This window comes from Centruroides vittatus, unplaced genomic scaffold (assembly GCF_030686945.1).
Source record: "Centruroides vittatus isolate TY-2023 unplaced genomic scaffold, ASM3068694v2 contig_564, whole genome shotgun sequence".
Lineage (NCBI taxonomy): Eukaryota > Metazoa > Arthropoda > Arachnida > Scorpiones > Buthidae > Centruroides > Centruroides vittatus.
In genome coordinates, this window is record NW_027122335.1 from 260477 (window position 1) to 287151 (window position 26675).

The 26675-nt window shown below is 32.9% G+C and overlaps 1 protein-coding gene across 1 annotated transcript; it reads right to left on the reverse strand.

Annotated features, from left to right (window-relative positions):
- Window positions 1-1126: 1126 nt before the first annotated feature.
- On the reverse strand, window positions 1127-26380 carry LOC136978916 (E3 ubiquitin-protein ligase RNF166-like). Its single transcript, XM_067274750.1, has 6 exons — window positions 26331-26380; window positions 26082-26184; window positions 14531-14702; window positions 12175-12393; window positions 9352-9459; window positions 1127-1445 (listed from the first exon to the last, which is right to left on the reverse strand). The coding sequence occupies exons 2-6, from the start codon at window positions 26174-26176 to the stop codon at window positions 1380-1382; spliced, it is 660 nt and encodes a 219-aa protein (XP_067130851.1). The 5' UTR covers window positions 26177-26184; window positions 26331-26380; the 3' UTR covers window positions 1127-1379.
- Between the last annotated feature and the right edge of the window lie 295 nt (window positions 26381-26675).

Genomic DNA, 26675 nt, shown 5'->3' on the forward strand with positions numbered 1-26675 from the left:
CCTTTCAATCAAAAACGTGGATAAAACCATTGAACTGGTAGTTAGTTGCAGGTTTGTGCCTCACCAACGCCTACATGGAATTTCCAGGTTTTCTTCATGTGTAACATTTAAATAGGAATCAGTTTCCCAAAGAAAGTCAGAAGAACTCCCCTCAGTAGATTGCCATATCCTGCCAAACCAAACTGATCATAAAATCTAATGCCAAATACTGCAAAAAGAATTGTGACTGAAGATGAATTTTATTATTTAAAAGCCATACACTATACAAACTCACCATAACACCTGATAAAGCCATGTTAAGTATGTACAAAAAGTGAAGAAAATGCTGCATAAGTGTTAAGAGAAGCCAGCCTTTTGCTTAAAGCTGGCTTCTCTTTAAAAAAAAACATTTAAGTGTGCAGAAGTGTTAAGCCACCAAAATGTTCTTAACAGTATCATTATTTATCTGTGAATATTCCTGGTACCCTAGCTTATTTGAATTAAGACTAGAAAATATTACCTATTTCAACTCCATTCCAAAAGTTTAAAAACACCTCAACCTCAGGCCTATATTATATTCTTAACATCACGGCACAATAAGGTTTTTGTGAGAGTTGTTGAAATTATATGTTCAATAAAATTTGTTGCACATGGTACTGAATTAACTCTCAAAGAAAAAGCAAAGATTGTTGCTTTAAGGAGTAAGATTGCAGGCAGTTGTATGGTGAATGTGCTTGTCAAACATTAAAAAATGATGCCTAATTAAATATATACGGTATCAATGAATCTGACTATTCTGGAAACTTGTATCAGAGGTGATTGGAAATCAAAGATTCAGGATCTGTCTGTACTGCAACCAATAAAAGCTGTAATAAAATATTAAGATGTCTGATCTCGTCATAACACTATGCACTATATACTTCCTATTTTATACCAACTTATATAGATTGTTAATTCTAATACTACTACTGGACGTTTTTAATTTTTAGTGATATGAATCCTTGAATGTTTATTACAGTCTGCAGGTTAAAAATCACTGATATCAAACTTCTGAATTATACAAAATGATCAGCTGCAAAAAATTGAAATATTTTACAACTATACATATTCTTCATTAAATATATTTGTACTTAAAATAGATTAAAAGTAAATTTTAGTATACCACATTTTATTAATATAAAAAATTTAGCACTATTTACAGTAGAATGTAGAAATTAATATTTTTGTAATTTACTTTAATAAAAACAAATGATTATACAATAATTTCCATTTAAAAAAAAAACTAACAATTTCGTAATAAATCTTATATCACAGATCTAAAGACATTTTTAATACAATTCCAAATATACAAAATAAAAAATTTAATAGTCGTGATGTTTAATGGAAGAGTTTTTCAATTCTTAAGTTACATGCTGCGATTCTTCCAAAGCCATTCTTAAAGCCGTGTCTTCGTCTATTTCAAAATCCTATTAAAAATAATAATTTTGTTAGTGATATAACGATTATTTTTTTTTTTATTAAACTCATTTTAATTCTTAAAACTTTGTTTAATTATAACATAATTGAGAAACATTATCAAATATCTTATAATTTTTACAATTAAAATGTATAATGGTTTCTTCTTTTAAATATCTATTTTGGGAAAATATGTCTATTGTTTTCTGCTTTATTAGAGGTATTTAGAGGTGTATTTTTCTTTAATCCAAGTAGTTTGGGCCTTTTGACTCATTATTGGTGGTCGAAATTTAAAAAAAAGTTCATATCAAATTTGAATACTATAGGATTTTAAATTTTTGTTGTTCTGGTTTTGGAGGAGAAAGTTTTTGGTATAATATACAATTTATATATTTTTATTTGTAAATAATACTTTCTGATTATTTTAATCAAATGTATTGTATTAAGTAATTGAATTTACATTATGATATACCCAACACTGGTTGCTGTGGGAGAATGTGTTTATCATTCAGATTGCCGTCTAGTATTAGACTGGCTTGCTGTCAACAAATGAGTATCCTTTATATACCCTCCAGACAAACATTCTAGAATGTTTTTGATACTTCTAAAAGGAAATTTCAAGAACAAACTCTATATCCAAACTATAATCTTACTTCTACAACAATCTATGGTCATACAGTATAGTAAGCAATTGATAACTGACCATTAATTTTTTATTGTAAGAAGTGAAATAAATGATTGATATTGAATTACTCATTTATAAAATGTAATTTCAGATTTGATGTTTAAGACAATTTCTTTTTTTAGTTTATATTTTATTCCTAAAGCCTCTGGAGTATACAACACCCATTCACCCCCATAAGTACACCACAGTACAATATAACAAAGATTCAAATCATCATACTGTGGGTACAGGGAGTAGGACGAAATCATACCTCCTTTTTTCGGCTAACAGGTCGGCAAGACCTGCCCACTGTCAAGGATGGCGGTTTCCGGTCTGGAGTTTAATTGTCCTGAGATGTTGGACTTAACTGTATGTTAGGTCAAGTGGCGGAGGAGAATGGGCTCGTCGATAAGACAGAGGTGATATTCGAATAAATGACACTAGGTAAACAACAAACAGAATTTATTAATAAACAAAAGAGAACGATTACAAATGCCAACATCAATATGGATATATTAGTCGTACGTACTGATATGGGGGGATTACTAACCCGAGAGAGAGCTTACATAATATTGGTCATCATACCTCTGTGAAGTGGTCGTCAGTGGGTCCCTGGAGTGGGTGGCTGACAGCATCGAGGACAGACTTGTCGGTGGATATGTGACGTCTTTAGGATGCGGAGGACTTCGGGCTCAGCGTAAGGCTGGAGCAACGAACGACGAACAACCCCTCTGTCCTCTCGCCCCCTCTTTTTATTTCATCTGGTCGCATTACTTTTCTCGCCGATTGGCGAATTTTGTCTTTAGTTCCCCTCTGACTCAGATTTTTCTTACGTGTCGGATTGAGAACAACGGTGGGAAAGGAAATATAAACATCCTCCAGTGGAAAAATCCCAAAATTTGTGTAGAGAACAAAGAAAATAATAAAATAATATGAAATAACAAAATTTAAAAATTTTTGTTTTGTCGATCGATTCGGACTCTCACAATACCAATCCAACATATTGTATTACATGGTTTTATACAAAAATCATCCAATGTAATTGTTTTGAAAGATGTTACAAATAAATATTTTGAATAAAATTTAAATTAATTATTATATAAATATGCTTGCATTCTACCATATTAATTAATAATTGTTTATAATCTGAATTCTTGAGTATAGTTTTTATTTAATGTAAGCAGAGTTTAAAATCTACTATTCATTAGCACCCCTCTCCATTAACTCCACATCTGCGAAAGTCAAGAATTCGGAGAACTGAGGGGTCACGAAGGGGAAGGAAGAGCTTGGACAGGGGAGAGAGGAGAGAAAGGTCACCACTTTTTAGACCGGACATGTGTGTAACGGACGTGGAAGTCATCTGTTCTTGTGATCGCCTTACTTTGTAGTTTAATTATTGTATTATTAAAATTTGTAATATTACAAATTGGCGCAGTCGACAGGATTTCAGTACACAGCTGTATTTATATAGTAGAATCATGCTTTTTAAATTTTTGGTTCAGAAGACCGAAGACTCCTACATTATCTCCCGATATCAACTAGAAGGGGAAGACGAATGGACGGAAATCGACCAAGAATTTCAAGGAATCGAAAATCATCCCGCAATTTCGACCTCGTCGGTTTTTCAAACTGCTATCCGGACGATGACGAATTATCGAACACTATCTATTTCATTATCGGAGACAGAAGGTGAGCTCTATCTTAACAAAACTTTAATACGACCGGTCGCCTCGGACAGTTCGTCTGACCCGAAGTCGGATGTGTTGGCACAAATGGTTCAGTTGCAAAAGCTGTACATGAACCAACAAGCCGAGACGTTGAAGATTATGAACTCTTTTCGGCAAACCATCGAAAAAATGTCATTAAACTCATCTCGCGATACGATCAACATAGAAAAATATGATGGAAAATCGGAGGAAGCGCGTGTTTGGATAATTTCATACGAACACGCGTGTGCATCTCACAATTGGATTACAGACGAACAAAAGATCTGTAACCTTCGAAATTATTTGGAAGGAATTGCCGTGAAATGGTACAATTCTCGAGTATTAGATAAGGTCGGTGATAATTGGGAGGAATGGAAAAACTCTTTTCTTAGTGCGTTCGGACAGAATCGGATCCAACTTTCCATATTAGCGGATATGTGGGAATATCGTGGTGGTTCACTATTGGAATATTATTTTGAAAAACAACGGCGTATTCAACTTGCATATCCGGATATTGGGGAACAAAGCTTTATCACCATGGTAATACGTGGACTACCGGCGGATATGCAAGCTATTCTTCTTCAACACAATTTAAACGACAAAGAAAACTTACGTGTCGGATTGAGCAAATTGGTACCTACAAAAAACTCGGTACCGAAGAAAATCGAAAGAAGGAATAATAATATTCATGATAACCGAAGTTTTACCTCCGTGAATGAAATTGATAATGGTCCAAAAAACGAGTAAGGAAGGGTTTACCGATCCCTCTGACAAAATCGGATCATTGTCTAGTCACAGATCATAATGATCCTAGAATATTCTCAATGGAAGTGAACAACGTGTATTGCTCAGTTTTTCTAGATCCAGGATCCACGGTCAACCTTATTAGTCCGAAATTGGTAGATAAATGCAAACTAGAATCCCATCCTATACATACAGTCTTAAAGTCATTTAATGGAGCACTTACTGTATATAGGGAGGGTGTTTTGGCTACTATAAAGTTTAGAGACCGTACCCAACTCATAGAAGCAATTATCGTTAAGGAAATAGACTACGATCTTTTGTTAGGGATTCACACATTGGGAAAACTTAACATCTGCTGGAATTTTGGTAAGCAGGAAGTTTTATTAGCTAAAACCGACAGAATTATATTACAGAAAGAAGACGTTTTGCGGCATTTTCCGGGCATCGATCAACCCGATTATACCAGACCCCCTAAGTTCACTGTCGATTTTAATATAACAGATACGAAAGTGATCAAATGTAAACCATATCGGTTGTCTCGTGACAAATATCAGTGGTTAAGGACCAAAATAAAAGACTTGTTAGCACAAGGCATAATAGAAGAAACATCATCTCCTTACGCTTCTCCTTGTGTTGTTCTTCCCAAAGGGAATGGCGATTACAGATTGGCTCACAATTATATGAAAATCAACGAAGTGACCGAATTGGATCCTCATCCCTTTCCCTTAATAGACGATATTATCAATGGATTCGGAGGATGCAAATATTTTACAAAATTAGACTTAAAAGATGGATTTTGGCAGATTGGAATTAGTGAGGAGACTCGGAAGTATACGGCATTTGTCACCCCATTTGGATATTATCAGTATACTCGTTTGCCTCAAGGTTGGAAAAATTCTCCGGCATTATTTCAAAGAGTTATGAATAAGGTACTGGGGGATCTGTTGGAAAATGAAAAAGTTCGGAATTATATCGACGATATAAGCACAGGGGCTGACAATGAAATAAGTAATGCGGAGCTCACATATCAAGTATTAGAGAGGTTATACAAAGCGAACTTTGTTATAAACCTAAATAAATCAGAATTTAATGTAAATAAAATCAAATTCTTGGGAAGAGTTATAGACGGTTTTAGCAAAACTACGGCAACAGAGTCGATCGAAAAAGTTCGTAATATGCCTCGGCCCCATGATCTTCACACGGTGAGGTGTTTCACGGGACTGACTGGACACTTCCGTGCATTTATTCCAAATTATGCCGCTATTGTTCGACCTTTAGATCGACTTAAACAGAAAGACATTCCCTTCGAGTGGACGAAAGAATGTGAGCAAGCATATCAAGAATTGATTCAAAGAATTACATCGAATCCTATATTACAAACTCCTGATTGGAGACTGAACTTCGAGCTTTGTACCGATGCTTCCCATTATGGCAGCGGCTCTATATTATATCAGCGGGACACCGATGAGATGCGAGGAAGACAACTACGAGTTATAGGATACCAATCATATACTTTTACATCAGCGGAGGTTAACTACAGCACAACTGAAAAGGAGTGCTTGGCCATGATCAAGGCGATTAAATATTTTCAAAGTTTCTTGGAGGGAAGAAAATTCACCGTGCATACCGATCACCAAGCACTTACCTTTTTAATGGGATTAAAAGAACCGAAAGGAAGGTTAGGTCGGTGGCAAGTCTTTTTACAAACCTATGATATGAAAATTAACCATCGCACTGGAAAAGAATTAACAGACGCAGATGCCATCTCCAGATTGTGTCCCCGCGTGAAATCGATGCCAGTCCACCAAATCGACAAACACAAGTGGCAAAAGACCAAGAATGGCCGGTTGATTGTCCCGAAAAATATTCAAAACAGCATTATGAAGCGGTATCATGATGATCCGGACAGTGGGGGTCATGATGGGTTTTGGAGGACTTATTACAAGTTAAGGGCACGGTTCTGGTGGCCTAACATGAGACAAAGTATCCAACGTTACGTGCAGACCTGTCCGATATGTCAATCCGTCAAGTTTAAATACCGACCCCGTCAAGACCAACTCTATTTGCCCCCACAATCGAAAATACCCTTCAATACGGTACACATTGATTTTGCGGAGCTTCAGAAACGCAGTGAAGGGGTAAGAATGACTAAATCATTTCTAGTGGTCATAGACGAAGCTACACGGATAACTTATGCTAAAGCTATGAAGGAGGATGTGCGTAGTGTCATCCGTTATTTGGATAATTTACCATTATTCAATAATGTAACTACTATCATCAGCGATTGCGGATCTACCTTTAAATCGGACAGTTTCAAGCAATGGGCCAGAGACAGGAATATCACATTAAAAACCACATCTCCTTATCATGCTGCCGGGAACGGAGTGTGTGAGAGAAAGATACGGGATCTCAAGAAATTCCTTAATTGTTATCCAGATTTCAAAGGCGGGTGGAAAAATTGCTTGGATGCTGCAGTTCGCCACGAAAACCGAAGCTACAACTCTTTTTTAGGTTGCTCTCCATTATTCAAATGGCAACGAACAGTTGTTAAGCTGGAAGCTGACAGCGAATTCGGAATTACAGATTTACAATCGTATGAAAAGGAGCGTACCGAGGAACAACGAAAGAAATATAGAGAATCTATCAAAAAATATTATGATAGGAAGCATGCAGGACCATTGGTAAATATTAAAGTTGGATCCTGGATTTTAGTTCAGAGTGGTATGAGGGGAAAACATCCGAACATTAAAGGACCGTATCGTATCGATAAAATAATATACTACGACAACATTCCTAAAAATGTGATGTATAGAACGGAAAATGGAACTAAAAAGATAGCTCACCTTACCAATATAAAATTGTATCATCATAGGGGTGATGACAAGGCTAAGAAGGTGGGTGTAAGCAGAGTTTAAAATCTGCTATTCATTAGCACCCCTCCCCATTAACTCCACATCTGCGAGGGTCAAGAATTCGGAGAACTGAGGGGTCACGAAGGGGAAGGAAGAGCTTGGACAGGGGAGAGAGGAGAGAAAGGTCACCACTTTTTAGACCGGACATGTGTGTAACGGACGTGGAAGTCATCTGTTCTTGTGATCGCCTTACTTTGTAGTTTAATTATTGTATTATTAAAATTTGTAATATTACATTTAATAAAAAATTTTGAATCAATTATTCTTAAAATTGCATCTTACTACCTGTGTTAGATTAATTAATTTATATAAATATTTACCAAATACAGTAATATACTTTACTTTTACTTAGTATTTTTTCACAAATTCTTCCCCTCCTCTCTTTAATATTGAATATTTTTATCTTGTGTCAAACTTTATTTCGACACAAGACTCATTTATTTTTCAAAGACTTGGACTGTAATCAAACATTTATTCTGTTATTCAGTACAGAATTTATTAAAATTTAGTATGTTTATAAGATGTAACAAGTAGTATGGCTATTTTTTTTTTTTTAACTATGTATATGTTACTGTGAAAGACTGAAATCCTGCAAATGTCAACATTCTCCAGTGAATGTCGGCATTCACACAGTCGTTTCGTGCATGTACGAAATATTTTCTAAATATCATTATTTCTCACTTATACAAGCATTCAGCATACACTGATGTGAACGTTGAATAAAAATATTGTTCCTAACATTTAGTCGTAGAACAATTTTTTTTTGCAATTACAGCATGTATAGCCTTCCCTTCCATTTCTCGAATTAGTTGCAGCTGCTTGTCTGAAGTACATTTTTTACATAACGTAACATAAACTAACCTAACCTAACCTAAAACAAACCTAAACCGATACTAACATAACGCAACATTAATAATATCACCAAATATTTGTTCTTTCACCAATGGACTGTTTTTCAATCATCCTTTCAATTTATCACCTCATCATTGCTTTCAATCAGTTTCACATTTAATTATTATTAAAGCATATTCATCTCATTCTTTTAAATATTGTTATTTAAAATCAAAAACTTTGGCATGCATAAACATTTTTAAGGATAATTATTCTCATTATATGGCATACGGACTCAAAAAGGTTCACCAACCCTGAATTAAGGGTATACCAGGTAATTGAGGGCCAGATTAGCAAAAGTACACACAAAAACAATCAATTATGCTATTAAATTGATTGTTTCAATTACCAGAATAAAATTTTGCTGAACTTTTTTCAATTTGTGCATCGATAGTCATTATTTTCTTATGTACTATTCTTGAAATTTATTCTTAGAAAATGCAATCTCAAAGTTTCAACGTTCTCTCTTGATATTTTAAAATAATTTTCAGCTATGACTAATTTATTTTTTTATTAGTCAACAAGAGTATGTTGACCTTTTGTTTTCATCTCTTGAAACTTTAAAAATGCATTTCAGCATTAGTATATCTATAATTTCATTCAACATCAATTAAATTTAATTTTTCCTTAAACAGTTTTTATCATCTGTTATAGTCAGCTAATTTTGATTGAAAAAAAGTTTGTTTTAAAATTTTTATCTTTGTCAAAGTAGTTGTCTAGAATATTATTGAAAATTATAAACTGTATTTTTTCCTTATTAAATACACAATAAAAAATTAGCTTAAACAGCTGACAATAGTTGACTAAGGAAATAATTTCATTCTTAAAAAGTCTGCTTCTTCTTAAGATGAAAAACTTTCAAATTTAATATTAAAGATAGAAAATGCCAATTCATAATTTTAATTATTAATTGGCATTTATATGGCTGATATTATTAATTTCTTTGTTAATATTTTCAGTTTAAAAGTTTTTTGTAAAATTATTTGTATATATCGCTCACCATAAATGTATCGTATTCAAATTTATGTCGATAATTAAGATGACTTATGAAATGAATACTTCTTTGGTCAGGATTACCCCATGGCATTGATGCGCATACTGGACAAACCTATAAAACATACACAAATAAAAAATTATGTTGAAAGATATATAAAATTTTTTCTACAAACACTTCTTTTTTAGAAGTTATGAAAGATTATAAATTTAATTAATATCAACAAATTAATACACAAAGCATGATAAAAAGAATTTTTCATTGAAATGATACATTTTTGTTTTTAACTAGTTGAAACTAGTTTATACTGGATGTCTTTGTTAAACCTAGTTTTAACTAGACAAAATGGATTTTAACACATTCATTTTTGACTAGCAGTAAATTCTAGTTTTAACTAGACAAAACAGGTTTAGCAGTAAATTAACTAGACAATTTACTGCTGTACATGTTTTCATTTTAGATAAAACTAGTTTTATCTTTTAACATTAGTTAAAACTAATTTTAGCTACATAAATATGTTTGGGGAAATAAAGTTATGTATAGTGATTCGGGGGAAGATGCCTAACATTTTGCTTATGAAGGAAATTATAACGATAATTTGGGTTTTGGAGGCCTCTAACGAAAATATCATATTCTTGAGCATGTTTTTCAAATAAAACTTTGGAGTATATGAAAAATAATTGTATATTGTGTTTGCAATGACGACTTTTTTACTGTCTGGCATTTTAGGCATCTCACCCTAAGTATCCGGGTGAGATGCCAAATGCCATTAGGGCAAGATAACAAATCTAATTGCATAAAATTAATTTTTGAATATCTTAACCAAATGTAATTTATTGTATATGTAGTACAAAGTACTTCATAGTAAGTATAACACCACAGTATAAGTATTGTTAAGTTTCTGCCCGTTCTAACATGCTCTATAGCTAGCTGAAAGCTTTTTTCAGTCCAAAAACCTTTTTGAGAAGTCCTTATATAATTTCTATGCATATCCTGCAATAAAACAACAAAACAAAAATTTATTAAAAATAGGCATATTGGAATTCAATTAACAAAAAATAGGCATGTTACCCCATGAAAAATGTGGCATCTTTTCCATTTGTCAGGGTAGATGCCTATGTTGTATGTGTAGCATGTCCGATCGGGATCGGCGGTAGCTCATAATGGAAACTTTAGAACCTTAACTACATCACACATTAATTCCACAATTTTTGATAAATTCTATTTTAACTTTTAGTTTTAAAATGATTCTAGAAACATTTCACAACAAAAACTTCATTCTTATCTTGCTTTTATTCTTCTCGGATGTAGAAAATGAGGTAACGGTAGCCAACTACAGCTTTCTGCACTCAATATTGGCCCAACGATTCATCATACAAACACATGACAACATCTGACGTCACCGTTTGAAAATATCAAAAAGTAGGCATCTTCCCCGCTTACCATCTTACCCCAAATCACTCTATATGTTGCAGTCAAAACCTGTTTTTAGTTAGGATGCGTTTTAACTAGTTGAAACTAGTTTATACTGGATGTCTTTGTTAAAACCCGTTTTGTCTAGTTAAAACTAAAATTTACTGCTAGTCAAAAATGAATTTGAGTTAAAACTAGTTTTAACTAGACAAAACGGGTTTTAACAAAGACATCCAGTATAAACTAGTTTCAACTAGTCAAAACGCATTCTAACTAAAAACAGGTTTTGACTGTAACATATATATATGAAATATCCATTTAGTCTATTTAAAGGGAGTTTGATATATATTTAATGTTATATACTTGCTGATATACAAGTCATGTGTTTTTAGTATTTTATCTAAAAAGTTTTCATATTTTCTTCCATGAAAAATCTTTTACATATTTTCTTTCATTTATTCATTAAAAAAAATAGCATACTAAGTTAAAGTAAACTCACTAATATTAAATGTTCATTTTATGTATCTGGTCTCTACATACAATAAAATGCAACTTGATTCATAAAAGAACAGAAACTGAATGATTTTCAATAAAAAACAATTTAATGTGGAAATAATGCCAATTTGTTACAAACTAAATGACATTATATCTTTCATTATATAATATCTATGAATAACTTTTAGGGAAGAAACTTCAGAATCAAATTTCAGCATACATTTTTCAGAAAAATTATATAAGAAATAGTTTTATCTAATGACTCATGCTATTGCTCAATCTCACAAAAAGTTAGTATTGAATTATTTTATCATTTTTCCTACTGCTTCATATAAGCCAAAGTGCAATTGAATGTACCATAAAAATGTGCAGTAATCAAACATCATAATTTTAAACAAAATGTACAGTTTGAATAGTAGTAAGTAATATTAAGAAAATTAATAACTTGTTATAAAATTTATTAATTAAAAAATTAAAAAGGTCATATACAGAAAAAATCCTTGAGATCTTTTATTGTGCTGTAATGATTTTTACATATTGCACTTGAAGAAATCGGCAAATCACTTATTTTTAATAAATAAATTGCCAGTTTCAATAATTATAATTATTTTTAATAATTTGAAGACAGAGTTCGCTCAAACAGAGACCACCATTTTTAATTCCGTATTTTAAGACAATATAATTCCGGCGAATTATAATTATTGTTATAATTATATTATTGATTAACAATACAGCTTGATCCTCATGCCAAATAATAAATCAAAGGAAGGAAAACTCACTGAGTATAGCATTAATAGCTTTTATACTGCTAGCACTTTCAACGAAATTATGATATATATATATAATAATATTGATATATTATTGATTATATTATTACTTGTTATTGTATACATTATAACTATAAAAAGCAAATGAACTTACCACTGATTCTGTTTCCATTTCGTGGTTTCTATTGCAATGTTCTCTTAACGATTGCAAGTCAAAATTTTTCATTTCACAATATGGACAAGGAAATGTCTTTCTATTGGGTACAGCACTGCAAGATTGCATTGTGATATTTTCAGGGAGAGATGGTGTGTTCTCATTAGGACTGACTTTTTTGCATTTATTCATATGAGTTCTTAATCTTGATAAACACATCTAGTGTAATATTTAAAAGGTATTATAATTATTATTATTATAATAACTTAATAAGAAAATTTAACTGTAAAGTTTAAACTTATAAAAATCAATTCTAAATCAAAATTAGGATCCATAAAATGTTTAAAATATCTACTTGTACAGTACTTATTCATAAATCTTTTAATTTTTTACTAATCTTGCACAATTGTGAAAAATGTATATTAATAAAAATAAAAACATAAAATATATAGTAATTATTATATTGATATTATTCAATAGTAAGATATTATTAATTTCTTTATTTTCATGAATTGATTTAATTAGTTAATAATAATAATTAAATAAGCTTTACAATCACATAGATTATAATTAAAATCACATAAATCAAATATGCAAGATTTTTCAAGCAAATATAAAACTAAACTTGCATTTTTTTTTATGAAATTTGGACTAACAATATCATTAGCTCATATCTTAATAATTAGAATTTATTTTAATTTAATCACAGTAGGATTCACTCATAAGTTCTGTAAATATATTAACAGTTATGAAATACATGGTAATTATAATTAAAAAATTTCCATTCAATGCAATAGCAGTACAAATGCAACCAAATTTTGTATGCTGACATTTCAGGACGTGTGAAAGGGATTTTCACGAGTAAAAATTTGGTACCAAAACTCACCTCTACAAGACTTTGGCACTACATACCGCAAAAACATGTACTATATTTATAATGGGTACATGCTAGGCAATTTCTAGTTATAAAATTGGTCAGGGCATGTGAAATGACAATCACATTAAAACAGATCAGCTGCAATGGTCAAGAGGGACTTTGCTGGAATGCTCTTTTTTTAAAAGCTGTTTTATGAAATCAATGATGATGTTGTATGTGTACATGAAGTTCCAATACTCCAGTACCATTGTGCAGAGGTTCTTTGACACTATGTGCTCTCAGAAGAATGATCATTCAATTTGAAGGAACTGGATTTTTGTATGTAAAATAAAAATAAGGGCACAAGCCTATTGCTACACAAGTAGTGGAAGATGTTGCCACAGCCTTTGTAACACTCAATGCACCGACAGCAGGTTCCAAAAGTGCACATGCAATGTCACAGCAGTTGGTTGTGCTATAGTCACTGTGTGAAAAATACTGAAAAAGTTTTGCATTTCTTCCCATACAAGATCAACCACATTCAACTGTTGTTTAACAGAGACAAGGAAACTTACCTGATTATTCCATTAAACTTCTTTGCTAGAATGAAAGTGAATGATGCTTGGTTGTGAGATCTTGTGAACTGATGAGGCACATTTTACCTTAACAATAGCAGATATCCATAATTCTTATTTGGGCTTTCCAACATCCTCATGCAATGTCAAGAGATTCCTCTGCACTCATCCAAACTCACAATGTGCTGTGGCTTTGCAGCCACGTTTGATCTATTTTCCTTTGAAGAGGCAGTCCTACAGGCCTGTGGACTTATTATTGTTATTAGAATAATCATCATTTATAAACCAAATTTATTTTATAAAAGTTAAAGCAAAAAAATTTTTAAATTTTTGTTGTAACTTTAACTTTAATGCTTAAATTTAAAATTTTCGCATCACTTTTAATAATTTACTTTTTATCTAAAATTACAAAATATGCACAAAAAAAGTCCAAATTGTGTGACACTAAAAGAGAACAGATAGGTAGTGGGGATAAAAAATTAAGTGCTACTAGCCATTTTGACAATTTTTCTCAATTAAAAATGCAAAATTGCTGCCAGCAGTATGTATGACAGTATTTTTTTGTTTTCAACTTTTTAATCACTTAATAGGTACCACACTTATGTGCAAGTACACATTTCTCTGTACTTTTCTAAAATAATATATTATAAATTTATTTTAATAAAAAGCTGTATAAGTTAATGGCACATTTAAAATGGTTTTGATCCATTTTTTATAACTAACTTACATTTATGTTATTTTTTGTTAAAATTTATTTTTAAAACTATAGTTATGCATTAAATCTTCTATATATTTTAGGATGCATTTTAGTGAATCACTGTGGTTTAAATGAATCCTACACCACACAACAAACTGTACTATAGTGAATCAAACACTAAAACTACACACTAAGCAAGTATTCCTGTAACCAGTTAAATTAACTTACAGTTTCTTGGCAGCCAGGACATGATCCATTATGTGAAGATATTTGTTTTTGAATATCAGTAGCTTTTTTTATTTTTGAAAGATCAAAAGTCACACGACATAATGGACAAGTAGAAGAATTCTTCTCCTTTTTCTGTATGTCAGCAACAGAAGTTATACAAACTTTACAAAATCTGAAATATAAAAATCATTAACAACATTTCAATTATAAAAACAATTGTAAAAGAAACGATACTTAAACATTTATATACTCCTATATAATAATTCAAAAATTTAATAACTTTCTATGTAATAATTTTAAATAAAATTCAAACTATTAATTTTCTAATTTGTAAGATTCTTAGATCTAACATCAGTATAATGAAATTTCAAAGTGTACTTTTGGAGTCTGTTGAAAGAGATAACTTTTTGATTGTAGTATAGTGCAGCGATCACCAAACTTTTTTCACAGGACACACAACTGAATGACAAGCGCGGGCCGCATAACCATTTTGTTCAATACATTATACTGAATACACAAAAAATAAAGACAACCAACATATTATCAATACACAAACACGATTGCTGCAGCAAGCTCGTAATTGCTTTTCTTACAAACTTCATTCTGAGTACTTACACAAAAAGCACTCTGATATCCAAGGTCATAAAAAGTCGCCAAAATTTTTATTTCATTGATTTTCCTAAAAATTATATTACTGTCAGATGCAAAAATCAGATTGGACCAATTTTGGCATTTTTACTTACACTTACTTTAATTTTTTCTACATAGTATGTTTATCTACAATCTATAATATTTCCATATAAATAATTATATTTTAGCTCGTTTGTGACACAGTGCGCGATGGGCCAGATCCGGCCCCTCGGGCTGTAGTTTGGTGATCTCTGGTATAGTGAATCAATCAGTATAAAAGCTTCAATGATTCATCAATCCACAATAAGAATTGTTTAGAACTGAAACTGGAAAATTTCCGATTGAATAGATTATACCAATGGTATTCAAACCTCATTCTGTAAAACCCTGGGGTTCTACATAGATATTTATAAGAAATTTTTATTTTCATTATATTCACTAAAAATATTGAAAATTAAACGTTTCTAAACTGTAATTTACCTCGTTATAAGAAGCCTTATTATTTATAAAGAAAAACAACCCTAAAGTCGTTTTTACATATTATTATTACAGTTCTGCAAAAATAACATTCAAGCATCAGTGTTCCATAGATGTTAAAAGTTTAAAGACCATTAGACTATACTAATTAATAAAATTATCAAATTTTAAATTCTGGTTTAAACAGCAGTTGAATGATTGTAATTTATATATTAGAATATATAGCTAACAATTATTTTAAAATAACAAAACAGTTATGCTATATTTAGAGAGTGTAATAACTAGACTAAATTGTTCAGATGCCTTTAGGTAGGGTGACCAGATTTTTTTTGGCAAATCCAGGGACACATGTCAATCGTCACTTTTTAGGGTACGCAGTAGACAATGTGGCCATACTCCATCATAAGAAGTATACAACGAACAAAATAGTCTGCATCAAAACCACACTTGGGGACCTCAGTCTGATTATTATCAATGTTTATGCTCCAGGCAAGGAAGACATAACTAATGAACTGGACCAAATACAGGATATCATAAATCACTTCAAGGATAGCCAATATGTGATTGCTGGTGGTCTAAATGCCCACTCGCCTACTTGGGGGGGCAAGAAATTGGACCCCAGGGGGGAGGCTATCGAGGAGTTCCTGGCTGTGAATGGTTTGGTTGTTATTAATGACTCTAATTCCCCTCCTACGTACGAAGGTCCCAGGGGGCATTCCTGGATAGACATAACCTGTGTCTCTACTGGTATAATTAACAAGTTGCACAACTGGAAGGTCTGCACTAAAGACAGTCTATCGGACCACAGTTACATTAACTTCCATATTGGCTGTACAGATGACTATAGCACAATAAACAACATCAAATTCTACAGAACGAACAATGTGGATTGGGACTTTTTCTTCGAATGCCTAGATGATCGGATAGATCTGTCTCCCTCAATTAATAATAGGAGTGAGGCTGTGGACTACATTGACACCCAGATCCTAATGATCTCGCAAGTCTGTGATGAGTGCTTCCCTACTGATAGACCAAGGAAACAAGGGGTACCTTGGTGGAACAAAAATCTGGATAACATGAGGAAAATAAACAACCAAAACAGGAAGGCTTACCAACGCTGCAAGAACAATGACAGGGATTCTCTAAAGTTACGGTATCAGAACTATCAGGCCATCTATAAGGAGGCTATAAAGGACGCTAAGGTTAAATCATGGAAGGAATACTGCTCCTCCGCTTCTACAGACCCATGGGGTTTTGTTTACAAATGCTGCGCATCTAAACTTAAGACTCCCTCCTGCCTCACTAGTATCTGCTCGTCTGATGGTGGTGTGAAAAATATGGAGGACACAATCAATCTTATAATGGGGACCCTATGCCCGGATGATAACGAATCGGACGATGATTCTTTCCAGCACTCCATTAGGGAGCAGAGTAGTGCTCCATTGCATTATAACAGTCCGCATTCTTTTACCGTTATGGAAATTGAAGCAGCTGTCAATAGGCTGGCAACACGTAAGGCTACGGGTCTGGATGGGATAACTGCGGTCATTGTTCGGAAAATTTGGGAAAACCGTCCGAATCTCCTACTAACACTATACAACTTCTGTCTAAAGTTCTGTATATTTCCTGCCGATTGGAAAAAAGCGAGGATGGTACTTATTCCCAAGACCAAAGATGCCCATATCACTTCTCCGGGAGATTACCGGAATATCTCCCTACTTCCCATTTTGGGTAAAACATTAGAAAGGCTAATAATGAATAGAATGGTTTGGCATTTGGAGAAGGAAGAATACTTAAACGTACAGCAATTTGGATTTAGGTCTGGGACATGTACAACGAATGCCATTTTCTCACTGGTTAATAAAATTAAAGCCCTGCAAAACATCCACCCATACATTATGGGGCTCAGTCTGGATATAGCAGGCGCATTTAACTCGGCCTGGTGGCCTATGATATTGATGTGTCTTAAAAAGAGCCAGTGTCCAAATTATATATTCAACATGATAAGGAACTACTTGCATGATCGTACCGTCACACTACAAGTGGGCTCACGTTCCATACTCGGCATATCACACGTGGGTGCCCGCAGGGCTCCGTGCTGGGCCCGCTATTGTGGAACTTGTTGTTCAATGGCTTTGTAAATGAAAATTTTGGAGGTGTCTGGACAGGGGCCTATGCCGACGACGCGATGATACTGGTAACAGCACATTCAAGGGCCGAACTTGAACACAAGGCCAACAGAATTCTGGAGAAGGTCCTCAATTGGGGAAGGAGGAACAGGCTTGAGTTTAATCCAAGCAAGACAAAAGAGATAATTTTTACCAGACCAAGGGCACGACATCTATACAAAAGGGTACCGACCATTAAAATGGGCGGCACCAGTGTTAAGGTAGTACCAACATTAAAATACTTGGGAATCTCGCTACACCACAAGCTTAGTTGGCTTCCTCATGTCAAGAACATTTGTAATAAAACTAATCTGCTATTCAATAAAATGACAAAGGTAGCGAAAACGAAATGGGGGCTCTCTCCCCAAATTATGAGTGTGATCTATGATTCTGTGTTCCTTCCTATGATCTCATACGCAGCCCCGGTCTGGGTCGAGGGCCAGAACCAGGTACATATTCATCGGAAGCTACAGAGCGCCCAGCGGAGAGCACTCCTTAGGATTTGTAGGGCGTACTCGACAACCTCCACGGCAGCCCTGCAGGTCATCGCAGGCAAACTGCCAATTGCACAGGAACTCGAGATGGTTTCGCAACGATGGAAAATGAGACATGGCTTGGATGTTCTCATAAACAATGAGAACTATAACAATATAGAGCAAACTCTACACTGCAAGTATAGTGAAGCACCAGAGAACTGGCCCTTTATTGCCAGTCACCCCTGGGCAGACCAAACTCTGGCCATTTTCTCGGATGGATCGAAGGATGGAGAGCAGGTAGGCAGCGCCTTCGTTGTCTATCAGGATAATAATGAAGTTCACCACTCCTCATATAAGTTGGGAAGATTCTGTTCCGTGTTCCAAGCGGAACTTTGGGGTATCCTCTCAGCCATAAGATGGTGCAATGATAACTTTGGTGGTATGAAAATTAATCTCTTTACTGACTCCAATTCCTCTGCGCAATCCATATGTAACTACAATTGGCGCCACCCAATTGTAAATCAAATCCTCAAAGAAATATCAAAGAATGTCAACAGTTTTGCAATCGTTTGGGTAAGAGGACACATTGGAGTCTGCGGGAATGAGCGAGCGGACGAGCTGGCTCGGTGTGCTTCAAATATGAATTGTAATCCAAGCTACACTGCAATCCCTCAAAGCTTCATAATTAGTCGACTCAAAGAAAGTGCGCTTATCAAGTGGCAGCAGATCTGGGACACTCAGAATAAAATAACAAGAAACTTCTTTCCCAAAGTTTCTACTACTGCTGGACATCTCATCCAACATAATGTCACCCAGTTCTACACAGCGCATGGAAGGTTCCAGAACTACCTTTACAGATTTAACAAGTCTTCAAACCAGAACTGCTTTTTGTGCGATGTCCCTGATGGTGTGGAGCACTACCTATTTTGGTGCCCCATGCTCGAGGACATGCGTCATCACATTATTACCATGTTGCCTGCTCATACCAACTGGCCATGCAATTTAAATGTACTTATCAACGATAAAAACATAAATCAAGCTTTTAACAAACTTGTTAATATGTATTTTAAAAGAATGATGGTCAGATAGGAATATAATGGATAGTGTTGTTTTGTTACTGTAATCTCCAAGCGAATTACTCTGTTCTGATGCTATATTCTTAATGTGAGCAACTTTGTTGTTAAATATTATATTGGCTATGTTTATTTATATACTTTGGTCTGACAAGCATATGCTCTCAAATATTAAACTGTATTATATTCAAAAGCGAATAACTTTGTTGATTTGTATTTCTAAAGTGTATATATTTTAAACCTTATTCTGTAATCTATGGGATATATGGTCTGATTTGTATACTTTCAATGTCATCTCTGCAGTTGTAACCTACACGCGAGCTTTTATAGACTATTATCTTTGTGTTTACATTGTATATAGTAAAAATGTTAAAATGTAAATATTCTCTGTACCTCACCTCGGTAATGCACTGCGGTGCCAAGGCAATTTGTAATAAAGTCTTTTACAAAGTGAAGTGTACATATGCATGACTGAGACCTGAACATTTTAATTTTCTCCTCCAATAAGGTTTATAGCTATTTACTTTTGGTGCGTTTGGTGCTAGTTATATTTTTTGTTGGGCTGCAATTTGAAAAAATTGTTAATCTATAAATTCCCACTGTCATCAGTGCTGTCTGCCTATCCTTCCTTAATCTCAAAAACGGAGTTAGATAGATTAAAGTTGGATATGGATCAGATATGGAAAGCTTAGTAGCAGGAGGCCCCTATTAACTATATATGAATTTCTGATGCAAATCAGAAGTCATGTTATTTCAAAATTTTCCCCTGAAAAGGAATTAGATAGATGACCTGCACAACTCTACTGCTAACAGGAAAAGTATGTTGTACAGGGGTAAGACTACTAAAAACTTGACAAAAAATTGCTCATTCCCATTTTAAAATTTGGGCTTTATTGGCATTTCCTCAAAAAATTGGTTATTTCATTTTAAAAAATTACCTGGAAACGCTGAAGACAATGGACACATCCTTTGACAGAAAAAATTGGTTAGTAATACAGTTGTATTATTTTTGTTTCTTTGTGGTTAGTAATACAGTTGTATTACTAACCACAAAGAAACAAAAAAAAAAGAATAAATGGGGACAAGACTCCATTCCTAAGACAAAACCAGAGATACTTTCTTGCTGGGAACAGAGGGTCAAAAACAGGGACGGATGGTCACCCTTCTTCAGGCTAAACCCCATCATCAAAAATTAAACAGTCATTACAAGAAAAATAATTTTTTAGTCATGAAAACATATGTTCTTTTCCATTCTTGAGTTTCTAATTTGAGCAGCTGCTACATAACCATTTAACTTAGACACTGAAAAAGAATACTTTTGATTTAGCAAAACTTCAAAAGATGGTAATACTATAATAATAAACTTATTTAAATGTTTTCTTGTGAACAAGCCATTTGCAAATAATCAGATTATCTAAATCATAGGAATTCAAAATTTTACTTTCTAAATTTCTTCTAGAAATTCAGTGATTCCACCAAATTCCACCAGTGATTCCTTAAATTCAATTTTTCTAGTAACTCAATTTAGTTCCTAAACAGAACAATGAACTATTACTACAAAAACTGAATTTCAAGAATAATGTTATTAGAGTGGAATCACTTTGGACTTTTAAAAGATATTTAGAAAGTAAAATTGTGAATGTGTGTTTTAGATAATCTACTAAATTGCTTGTTCCTCACAAAATGAGATTTTAACAGCAAGTCATTATTTATTTATTTTTTTGACGTTAAGGCTGCAACTCCACTAGCGTAAAAATGGCCGTAAAACTCCACACCGTAAAAGCTTTTAATCACGTGACCTATTTGCGTTTGCGCCCGGTTTGCGGTGGAGGTCCAGCTAGCGAAGCTTTTTACAGCGATGGTACTATTACGGTTGTATACGTGATATATCGGTATAAAAACAATGATTATATTCTACGAGTTTTTTCCGTACTATAATTACAAATGTAGTAAAAATAATATCTTTTCTTTCATATATTAACTTTTATTATCGTATTATTAAGATAATATACAGCACTTATAAGCTTAGCTTTTTTATAATATACTCCTCTAAAATTGAAGGATTTTCCTTTGGCCGTCCATATCGCGTGTTTTAGGCATCCATTATTATAATCGGGATACCTCCCGTCATAGATACATGAATACTTTCGGATGTTTTCGACAAATCTTTCCAGATCTATTCTAGAATAGCCACGAGAGAACATACACAAAAGCGTGTTTTTCGCCATTTTTGCACCATGTCACAATGACCTAGATTTCACTGATTTCTGATTGGTGGATGGTACTGTTTTATGGCCGTATTCACTTCAAAAGTTGAACACTGCTCAACACGCTTTTACGACCTGCTCGGGTGTAAAATATTGGGTTGTTCGGAAAGTTCGTAGCGATTTTTGATAGCCGACAGTTGAGACACCGATTGATGCAAAAATGATTAGAATTGTACAAACCAATGAATATTATGATAAATGACCTTGAGACGCGTCCGTTACAAAAAACCGTTACAATTATTCAAATAGCGTTTAATTTGTCTCATTGCAAAAATGGATGCAAACAACGTGCATTATCGACACTTGTTTCTTTTCTTTTTTCGTAAAGGCAAAAATGCTGTACAAACAGCAAAAAAGATATGTGATGTTTATGGTGGGAGTGCTGTTTCAGAATCAACTGTTCAAAAGTGGTTTGCAAAATTTAAAACGGGTAATTTCAGCCTTAAAGATGCTCCTCGCTCAGGAAGACCTCCTGTTATTGAAGAGGACCAGATCAAAAAATTATTGAATGAAAACCCTCATTGCACAACTCGAGAGATTGCAGACATAGTGAAGTCATCAAACAGTACTGTATTTCAACATCTAAAGAAGCTCGGATACGTGAATCGTTACAACATTTGGATACCTCACGACTTAACGGAAAAAAACTTACTGGATCGTATCTCAATTTGTGATTCTCTTGAAAGACGAAATGAAAATGACCCTTTTCTGAAGTGTTTAGTGACAGGTGATGAAAAGTGGATCATTTATAACAACATCAGCCGAAAACGATCATGGGGTAAGAAAAATGAATCACCATTAAAAACTCCAAAGGCCGGTCTTCATCCAAAGAAGGTCATGCTCACTGTCTGGTGGGACTGGAAAGGAATACTGTTCTACGAGCTGCTTCCACAAAATCAAACAATTGATTCTGATAAGTATTGTTCCCAATTGGATAAACTGAATGTGGCAATTAAAGAAAAACGTCCAGAACTGGCCAATAGAAAAGGCATTGTGTTTCACCAAGATAATGCCAGACCTCACACGTCTTTACGAAAATGCCAAAAATTATTGGAACTAGGCTGGGATGTTTTACCCCACCCCCCTTACTCACCCGACCTTGCCCCGTTGGACTACCATTTGTTTCGTTCTCTGTAAAATTCCCTTCATGATAAAAACTTTGATAGTTTGGAAGCTTGCAAAAACCACGTGGATCAGTTTTTTGCGGGAAAAACTAGAAAGTTCTACGAAGAGGGTATCATGAAGCTCCCCCATAGATGGCAACACGTCATTAAAAACAATGGCGCATACATAATGGAATAAAAGTATATTTTTAGTTTTAAAACAATTTCTTTTATTTCTCTTAAAAATCGCTACGAACTTTCCGAACAACCCAATATCATGGTTATGTGATTAAAAGCTTTTACGGTGAGGGGTCTTATGGCTGTTTTTATGCTAGTGGAGTTGCGGCCTAATACTTTTATTTTTGATAACCAGGGAAAGATTAGTAGGGATTTTATTTTTTGTACTGTACATCTTGATTATTTTTCATCTTATGAATAGTGAATAAAAATATTAAGGCTTTAAATAACGCATCCGATTATTCTTGTTGAAAATCGTCTGTAAATTTATTAATGTGGAAACATAGCAATTAAGTTTTTCTCTTTTTATTTCCATTTAGTTCAGGAAGACAAGCTCTAGTCTGAGAGCAGTTGTCTTGTAATCACTTCCTTCAAATAAATCAAGTTTTATTTTATTATTTCAAATCATTTTTAGAATATAATCTTGTTGAACTGCCATTCTCTTTTCATTGCCCAAAGATCAAACTAAACAATACCTAATTTTTGCTGAAAAACTGATTTATTTTAATGTCTCCGAATAATATATAAACAACATTTTAACTGAGAAACAATCAGAAGTACAGAAACTAACGACAGATCAGAAAGCATGCTTAATGATGCAACACAACTATTAAAAACTGTGATGAAATAATGTACCATACATTGATGAGAAATCTTGTCAGAGTAATTACTAAAAGTGAATGAGTAACAAATATTAATACGTTAATCAATTATTCATGAAATAGGATATTCAAAAATAATATTCTAAATAATTTTTCTTCTGCTTTATTCAAATTCATGTTCGTTGTAATTATCCTTATTTTATATTTTATATTATAAATATATATATTGTCTGATTTATTTTTAAAGTTTATTTTAATTGAACATAATCATCAAATTGAATTTACAAAATGTAATAGCATTTAAATCAAAAACTTTTATCAGAAGATTATTAATTTGCCTTCAAAAACATTTTCAAAGATAGTAAAGTACAGTATGAGTCGAATGTCACTTAACACACTTGTAAAATTGAACTGAGTTGGATAAGGGAAATTTTGGCATGATAGAAATATGTTATACCTAAGTGGCTTTGACACCAATTTGAATTTACCTCAAAATATTTAACTGAGATCTAGAATCATATGAAATGATCTAGAATTGAGAGAGAAATGCAATGGTGGACTTGTTTTCCTCCTAAGGAGGAGTTCAAGCGATTCTAGATCATGGCTTAGCTTTGATTAATCCATTTTTGCAGCAGTTTTGATTGAAATTAAAATTAAGTGATGAAAGTAAAACACTCTGTGGGGACCTTGTGAACTTTAACCTATCAATCCAGAAGTTTTACCAGCACCTCACTGATAATGAAGAGAGACTTAAGTTTAAAATTTGAGCTTTCTAGACCCAGGAGTTTTTCCAGCACTTCACATGCTCTAGGAGCATGTGAAGTGCTGGATAAAAAAAGGAGAAATTATAACTTTTTTTTTTGAGGATATTTGCACTTTCCAATTGCTTATATTTCAGCAACTCCTTTATAGAACATCCTGAAATTTTGCACACTACCTTAGAAACCAATTATCTTTCAAACAATATATTCAGAATTACTTTAGACATTTGAGGCAGAGAAATTGACCCCCAAAAATCGGCAACTCTGAATCCTGAATATATAGTCAGTCGGTGACTTTTTTTACTTGACATGGAGTTACTGCTGTGATTCTCAATGACTGGCTTGTAGCAATCAAATTTAATATATAAATAACAGTTACATGAAATCACTGAACAAATCACACACGGACAGCTTTGAGTCATTAGTTTCATACGAATGCGAAAAGGAAAAAGCATATTTTATTACATTACTAAATATTTGAAAACTACAATTTGTAATGGTTTATACTTATTTGGCAGTTGACTAATTTACTTTAACACCTACATATAGAGAAATTTTAACTGTTAAATAAAATGGATATAGTAATAGGCTGGGTGCAGTTGCTTCCTTGTACTGTACCACCATTTATCAAGATGTATATTTTATACAACATATATTTGCAAATATTACATATATTTTTACAAGTAATTTATAAAAATATTATTGTTATAAAATACTTTTCATAATTCCTGTAAAAAATAATTCAACAAGTCAATCACATAAAAAATTCATATTAACTTACAATTAAAACTCAAAATGGCATAAATTAAATTAAATTTACACTTGACAAATAACATTTTAAGAAAACTAATGATAAAAGTTACAATTTATGCTTTCCTTCCTGATTATTATTTATTTTTTTATTACTAAACAGAGTGAATGAAACCAATTTCCAGCACAAAACTGTAAAAGAGTCATAAATGTTTGCTCTCTCATAATCTTGTGCTAGAAATTGGTTTCATTTACCCTGTTTGTTACGTATACCCAGTTTTGAATTGTTGATTATATTTCTCTTACTATTTTTTAATCATAACATTAATATCTTTCTATTTAATACAATGGAATAATATATGAACACCAACTGAAAAAAAACTATTATTTCATAAAATAACGTAAAAACGTAGTATAAAGTCACGCCAACACATTTACTTGAGAGAAAAAGAATAAAACAACAGAAAATGGTGTTAAAGGACTTTTTAATTCCTTTGCTAGCGCTTTCGATATTCATATAAATATCATCATCAGGCAACTCAAATGAAATGCTTTTTCAAAACAAAACTTTAAAGTACAGAATTGGAACAACGTTAATTGAATAGAATACAAAATTTTAATCACATAGAATACAAAATATGAATATCAAAAGCTCTAGCAAAGGAATTAAAAAGCCATTTTCTGTTGTTTTATTCTTTTCTCTCTCAAGGAGTGTCCGAATTGCATTTTGAGTGTTCTTTATTATGTACATGTTAAAAGCGCCATAGTTTATTGTACAATTTTATTAAGGTGTTAATAATTATTAAAGAATTTTTGAATTAATCTCATTCACTGTATGTATATGTGTCTATTTATTTAGACTCAATATTAAATTTCTATTTAAATACCAAGTTGCAAAACCTTACTTGTTAAACTTCTTGTATCAGACTGTAGAATCTGTCTTTTATATGAATTTAAATGAAGATACATAACAGTTATTACGCATTATAATAAAACATTTCACTTACACATGTCCACAACAAATAGTGACTGGCTCACGATAAATTTCAAGGCATACTGAACAGGTTACAGTATCTTGATTAATTACTTCTCTTTTAGACATCACTTCAGCTGCAATTAAATATATTTAACATTTAAATATTTCAAAACTGAACAGAAATCGAAAATGAAATTCTGTAGTTTAATTAGAGACAATCAATAGCTGAAACTCTTGATTTAACAAGATTTTTATACATAATTGCGGAATAAAAACTTACGCTAAACTTATCATTAACTCGCAACTGCGAAGTGTCATAGTAGCCTAAACAATAAGAATTGTTTTGACAGATTTCACAGTGTTGCCATCTTATTCTAAATTATGTTTAATTTAATTTGAAGAGAACATTCTAAAACTAATAGCTTAATTATATTAATATTTATAATAATAGTATTTAAACTTAAAATCTGTAATTTTGGGATTTTTTTTAATTTTTATTTTACTCTTTCCGCCCTGTGAGCATTGTTTTTTACTCTTTTTGTCGTGTGGACACTAAGGCTGTGTTCGGACAGGCTGTTCTTACGTTACGTTACATAAGAACAGTCTTGATAAAAAGACCATATCA